Below are 6103 nucleotides of genomic sequence, written 5' to 3'. Positions count from 1 at the left end.
GAAAGTCAAAGACAATTTCCGGTTTGGAATTTCAAAATAAAAATCTTATTCAAACTAATTATGTTAGTATCGATTTATTAGCCAATTATTAATGTGCATAGTTGTTGTTATGTAGATTGTTTGTATTATTATGCATCAATGAAGTCTGCTGAAGAGGATATGTTAGAATTTTCGCCCAATAATTATAATAATTTTTCACATCTCTTATTTAGGTAGAGGAAGCCGCCATTTCCGGTCAGATTCACGCTCACTTCAGATAGCTATTTCCGCCAACAGCCCCACCTCTGTGAGGATGAGTCAGAGTGAAAGGAGGCAACAGGTTGAATGGGAAGAGTAAGGAGTGGCATCATCATATCTTCATCTGAATTGTGAATATTACTGTTTTTATTGTTTTAAATGTACACATGTAAATGAGTTTCTTTTAACTGTGGGTTTCATCTGAGTGCAGATGATATGATGAATTGCTTTGCAATCCATTTGTTGTTGTCTTTTGAATATGAATACACAATTGATTTGTGTTGTAGCTCATTATTTACATGACTGGAAAACTTGTGGCTAATTATTTATGTAGGAGAAAAACATGTGGTCCTTGTAGAAATAAATAACTGGGAGCAAAAAAACAACTTTGTGGATTCTATATAACTTTTTTGCCTTTTCACATTCTACTCCTGTAACATTGTGACGATGTCTTCATGTGTATCTGGTGACATTGAGCTTGTTGGCTTTGACATAGAATAATGTTGTATACAGCATATCGTATTAGATCTTAGAGATGAACGTTAAACTAGTGTTGTAATCAAAATGTATTTGTATCAAAATATGGAAACCGGCCTTAAACGTGGTGGACCCCTCCGGGATGGACTTTGCCGTGCCAGATTAAAAACACTGGTATCGATGCTGACTTGATTTGATGCTGTAACTTTAAAGATGTACTTATGTCCGACTGGTGATGTGCGAATGTTATTTGCTGTGGTTTTTCAAATGATTTTATATCTATTTTTTGGTCTGTTTTTCGTTGTTCTTTACCCTTATATTTCTCTTTTCTCTTTGTATTATATCCTTAAAATACTGTCTTGTTAATTTGTAAAATCAAAATAAATATATACTGTATATTGTGTGTCTAGTGACTCTAGTCCTTCACTTTACTGCTAAAATTCAACAAAAACACAGAGATTGTGAATAGCATTTATTAATCCAATCATTAGTGGTTAAGCAATGACACATACAGGAATCAGTTACCAACAAGACAAAAGCAAGGAAACAGTTAAGTGTGAACTACATATGTCCCATTGACATATCGGCCTCAGCACACCTGCATGTTGTCACTGCTCTGACAGACGTTGTTGATCCACTATGAAGGGCTTAGCATTCAACCGATGAACACATTCTCTCCTATTGTATCAAAAGGCTATAATAGTTTATCTCTTATTATCACATATCATTGTGGAAGAAGCGGTTCTAAATGCAGAAGAAGTGCAAGCAGCGGAAGGCAAAAGGCTCTCTCTGGTAAATAAAATCAAAATGCATTATGATCTGCATTGGCAGTGATTCACATTATATACACACAAAAAAGCAAATACACTGTGATGCTTCTGAGCTAGCAACTAAACTTTGACCGTACAAATACTGTGGCAATGTGGTTAACTTTGGCAAAAATGGTGTAAAACGCTATACTTTCTCTTACTTTGGATTCACAGATGTGTGTGTGTCCATGCTACCCTGACCAGGGTTACTGCATAGCTGGGTGGAAATGTATCCGGAATATATATGTAATGTATTAGTTAATTCATTAATTCTTTAATTCATTCTTGCTAGGCATTCATGGAAAAAAACACCAGTAGTGGAGAATATATTAAACACATTTATAAAAGCCTTATTGCAAAGAAGTGAGTGTGGACAGCAGAGAGGACCCTGTGTGGCAATATCTCTGTGAAATGGTCCTTTGTCAAGAGAACTCTGGTGAAATGTTCCTTGACTCTGGAGCAGAGGGAATTCCAGTGGACTGGACACTAGAGGTCAGTGTCGGACCGCAGGAGTCCTGTGAAGGGCCAGAACTGGTTCCAACAGACGTGTGTGAGAACCATCCCAAAGTATTTGTTCTTATCTCAGTTTATTTACGAAAACACATCTCAGAATGACAAGTAGCACATGAAAAATAATCAAAGTGAATAGCATCGGTGAGTGAAACGCACCAGGCCTACGGAGGAGCCGTCTCTGCCTCGTGTTCTTCATTTTCATGGGCACTGGTTATTCTTTGGCAATAAAATGTTGCGTAACAGCATTGTATGCAACAAGGTGTGCTAAAACTACAACTACGAGTGTAAAATGTGTTTACATATAAGTCAAATATGTAACTGTCAGCTCATCATAAACATAGAAATGACAACAGAATCTCTAAATAATCAGTTAATCAGAGTAAGATAACACTTCAGTCTTTAAACAGCTTAACAACAAACAGGGAGGAAGGAATACTTATACGGATGTGTTCTGCAATGCAAACACATGTCAGCATTTTAAGCACGAATGTGTACTCAGTGTGTGTATAAATAGTTTGGCCCTTGGGATTCTTCTCAACAGTCCATGAGATCTTTTTTATGTTCAACAAATGCTCCTGACATCACTAGAAAGGAGATGATTCATTCCCATGTGCTCATCCGACTAGTTGTGAGTGATTTGGGGTTTTTGATATAAAAAAGAAAATACTGATAATTTTGCTTACAGTGGGAACGATGTTGCCCCTTCCGAATAATTTCTTGATCTTGTCAGTTCTTCAATTGCTCCGCCTCCTTTGCCCCAGCCAGCAGCAACGTTCTATTTGGGTTTCCTCTTCCCATTCGCTTCATTTTTTCTTCTTCTAATAATAATAATAATAATAATTACATTGTCTTGATCAAAATAACTGCTGAGATTTGGGAAAATCGTAAACCGTGGTCATGTTGACGTGCTGGGTCCCATTGTGTTGGCATGCTGTCCCGTGCGCTGGAACACGACCTCGCCCTGGCTTTGTTTGGGCACTTAAAGGAGCAGTTTGTGGGATTTAGTGGCATCTAGTGGTCAGTTTGCAGACTGCATCCAACTGAAAACCCCTTCCGCTAACCCCTCCTTTATCAAATGTGGCGGAGAACTGTGGCGGTAACGTGGAAATACTTAAACAAGTATTTCACCACCGGAAAGATGATCTATAATTGAAACTCGGCTGTCGATGCCAAAAAGTAATGGTTGCTACGACCATAGAGCCTTTGTTTCGTTTGTCCGTTCTGGGTAAACATGGCTGTGCAGCAAGGCTATAAAAGGCTTGTTCTAAGGTTATTATACTCTCATAAAAACATAGTTATGAATATAATATTCCATCTCTGCCAATGTATCCTCCTAAATCCGACACACTATTCCTTTAAGGGAAACACGACAAGCTGACATATTAGCACGTTAACCTGGCAAATATATAAGCTCTCCTTTTAGCTCTGTTTTTGGGCTCCACCAACTCCTGATGTAAAACAATCTTTTCTTCTCGAGCTAGTCTCGAATTTGGTCTTTCTGGAAGTGAAGTTGACGAGAGCGGTGAGACTGAACTAAAACCCTAAAGTTTTGGGCCGAAACCCCCAAAACAATGAGCTGAAGGATGCAAAAAAAAGATGGATGGATAGACAAGGAATTGCAGAGACAGGTGATAATTATCTGAGTTCGGCTTCCGCTCTCCACGAGATATTTACACGGGCACCGTGTACCAATAGCCAGACGGTCAGACAGGATGGGAACAAACCAACATGTAGCCCAACAGTATGACTCACAGCACTGAGCCTGTCTGGACAACGCGTTGGTTTGTTCTCCGGTCTGGTCGTCTGACCGCCACACTCATAGCAATAACGCCGTTTTTCCAGATCTCAGCAATATCTCGTGAGTACAACGTCAATGTAACTAATAGGAATAATGACCAAAAGTATATATATATTAAAAAAGTAAGACCCAAGTTTTTATCAACCGTAATTATTCTCAAGCAATCTTCCCGATTCCCCCAAAGAATCCCTTTTCTTTCCTTTTACAAAAGAATTTCCAGGAATTACGTTGGGATCTTGGCAAATTCACGCCTCTTGATCTAGTCGCTGTCTCTATCTCTGTCTTCTTTCTCCTGCAGAGCATCTTCGTTGTCCTCCTCCTCATCGGCGTCGGCCTCGTCCTCGTCCCCGCCTCCGTTCATCATCTCCATCTCGACTTGCACCACGCCCTCCTCGATCTCCCCGGCCACTCCCTCGAAGGCGTCCAGATCCTGGGACACCTCCACCATCTCGGTGCCTTGGACCACCTCGGCGATGCCCTCGCGGACCTTCTTGACGTGGAAGGTGAAGGGCGGCACCTTGTACGATGCGGTCTGGGACCGGGCGTAAACAACGTGGTCTGGCGTGAAGGCCTTCTTCACCTTCTCGCGGGACGTCTGCATCTTCTGCTTGCGCTCGGGGTTGACCGTCATCTGTGTGCCGAGCTTGCCCATCTTCATCTCAATGTTGTGACGCGTCTTCTCGAGGTTGTCCTTGGTCTTCTGTCTGGTCTTCTCCAAGTTGTCCTTGGTTTTCTGCTTGGTTTTTTCCAGATTGTCCTTTGTCTTCTGCCTTGTCTTCTCCAGGTTGTCCTTGGTCTTTTGTTTGGTCTTTTCCAGTTTCTCTTTGGTCTTCGCTCTGGTCTTGTCTATCTTCTCCTTGGAGAAGACCGTCTTCAGTGTCTGCACGCGCTGCAGGCTGCTGCGCTTGATGCGCTCGGCTCGGGTCTCCTCCAAGATCTCCTCGATCTCCACCCCCTCCTCATCCGACGAGAGGTCGATGTGGGGCATGTCTGCCTTCTCTGCTTCTCCTCCCTCCTCCTCTTCCACAGCTTCCTTGAGCTCGAGCAGGCTGCCTCCTCTGCTTCCCGACGCAGCGTCCGAAACCTTCATGGACTTAGAGACGCTGAGTTTTGAGGCAACCTTCACTTCATCCTGTGGAGAAGAGAACACAATGATTGTCAATGCACTGTTAGTGTTTCAGGTGATTGTGTTTCTGCCAATGACTCCCCCTAAATACCACGCACTGTTCCTTTAATTGTCATGTTGTGTGTTAAGTTGGTGGCATTCGAACATATACATCTATGACTATTCATGCATTTCTTTCCATTCTCTTTCCATGTGTACAGGTATACACAGGATAACTGTGGTGAGAATGACGCACACGTCTACACAATAGAGGCGTGTGTGGTCAAGACCGAGTGGAATCTGTAACAAGACTCCAGGGTTCACTTACTGTACGTCAACCAAAGGGAGACGCAACGAAGGAATGGAAACACGGAAATGGAAATGTGTTCGGGGGGCTTTCTGAGAGCAAAGTGGAGAAGAGTTGCGCAACAAAAGCACCTTAAGTGCAAGTCTGTACACACATTGGTAAAATATGCATGGTACACACACACACACACACACACACACACACACACACACACACACAGTGTCTGGATGCAGAGGGGAGGAGAGAGCTCCTGGATGTTCCCATCTGGATCAGAGATCATTTAGGTTTTATGGTCCAGTCGTGTTTCTCTCTGCAGACTTTGATTGAGAGACAGGGAGACGGGACAATGACAGTGAAATATGTAGTTTATTTCTCCTTTGGTTTGAGGAAACCTGCTCCCTTCTACATGATCCCTGCTCCCTTTCCCCCCCTGCAACTTGCTCCCTTCTCCCTGAAACCTGCTCCTTTCTACATGCTCCCTGTTCCCTGCTCCCTGACCTCTCCATCTCCCATTAACATTTGATTTTCCTTGTCCTGTTTACTTGCAGATGAGGGAGCCTATCCCCCCTCTCCGCCCTTTCTATCGTGTGCCTCATTCAGCTCGTAAATACAATGCTTGTTAATGAAGGAATGGAAGGAGGGGTGTGTAGGGGGGGGGGGTTCTTCCTCTTTCCATCACGGCAAGCCCTTGTGCACTTGGGCTCCTGGATGTCTGCATCAGGGCCCATACTTGTTACGTATTGTGTTTTCCTTTCCCTCTACACCGCCTCTGTGTTCAAAACAGGAACACAGCAGAGCCAGAACAAAGGACAACGGGGTGTGGGGAGGGGGGGGGGGTGAAGGTGTGGAAAGGGAAG

At 43.0% G+C, this 6103-nt stretch overlaps 1 protein-coding gene across 1 annotated transcript in view; it reads right to left on the bottom strand.

Moving 5' to 3' along the window:
• Nucleotides 1-1171: 1171 nt before the first annotated feature.
• LOC130203281 (caveolae-associated protein 1-like) overlaps nucleotides 1172-6103 on the bottom strand; it is a 22749-nt gene continuing 17817 nt past the window's right edge. Inside the window, exon 2 of the mRNA XM_056429302.1 lies at nucleotides 1172-4966. Within this exon, the coding sequence (XP_056285277.1) occupies nucleotides 4094-4966 (873 nt within the window). The 3' untranslated portion in view covers nucleotides 1172-4093. The remainder of the gene's footprint in view (nucleotides 4967-6103) is intronic.

Source organism: Pseudoliparis swirei, chromosome 13 (genome assembly GCF_029220125.1).
Source record: "Pseudoliparis swirei isolate HS2019 ecotype Mariana Trench chromosome 13, NWPU_hadal_v1, whole genome shotgun sequence".
NCBI lineage: Eukaryota > Metazoa > Chordata > Actinopteri > Perciformes > Liparidae > Pseudoliparis > Pseudoliparis swirei.
The sequence above is the reverse complement of the archived record's forward strand: the minus strand, read 5'-3'. Positions and strand labels throughout refer to the sequence as shown.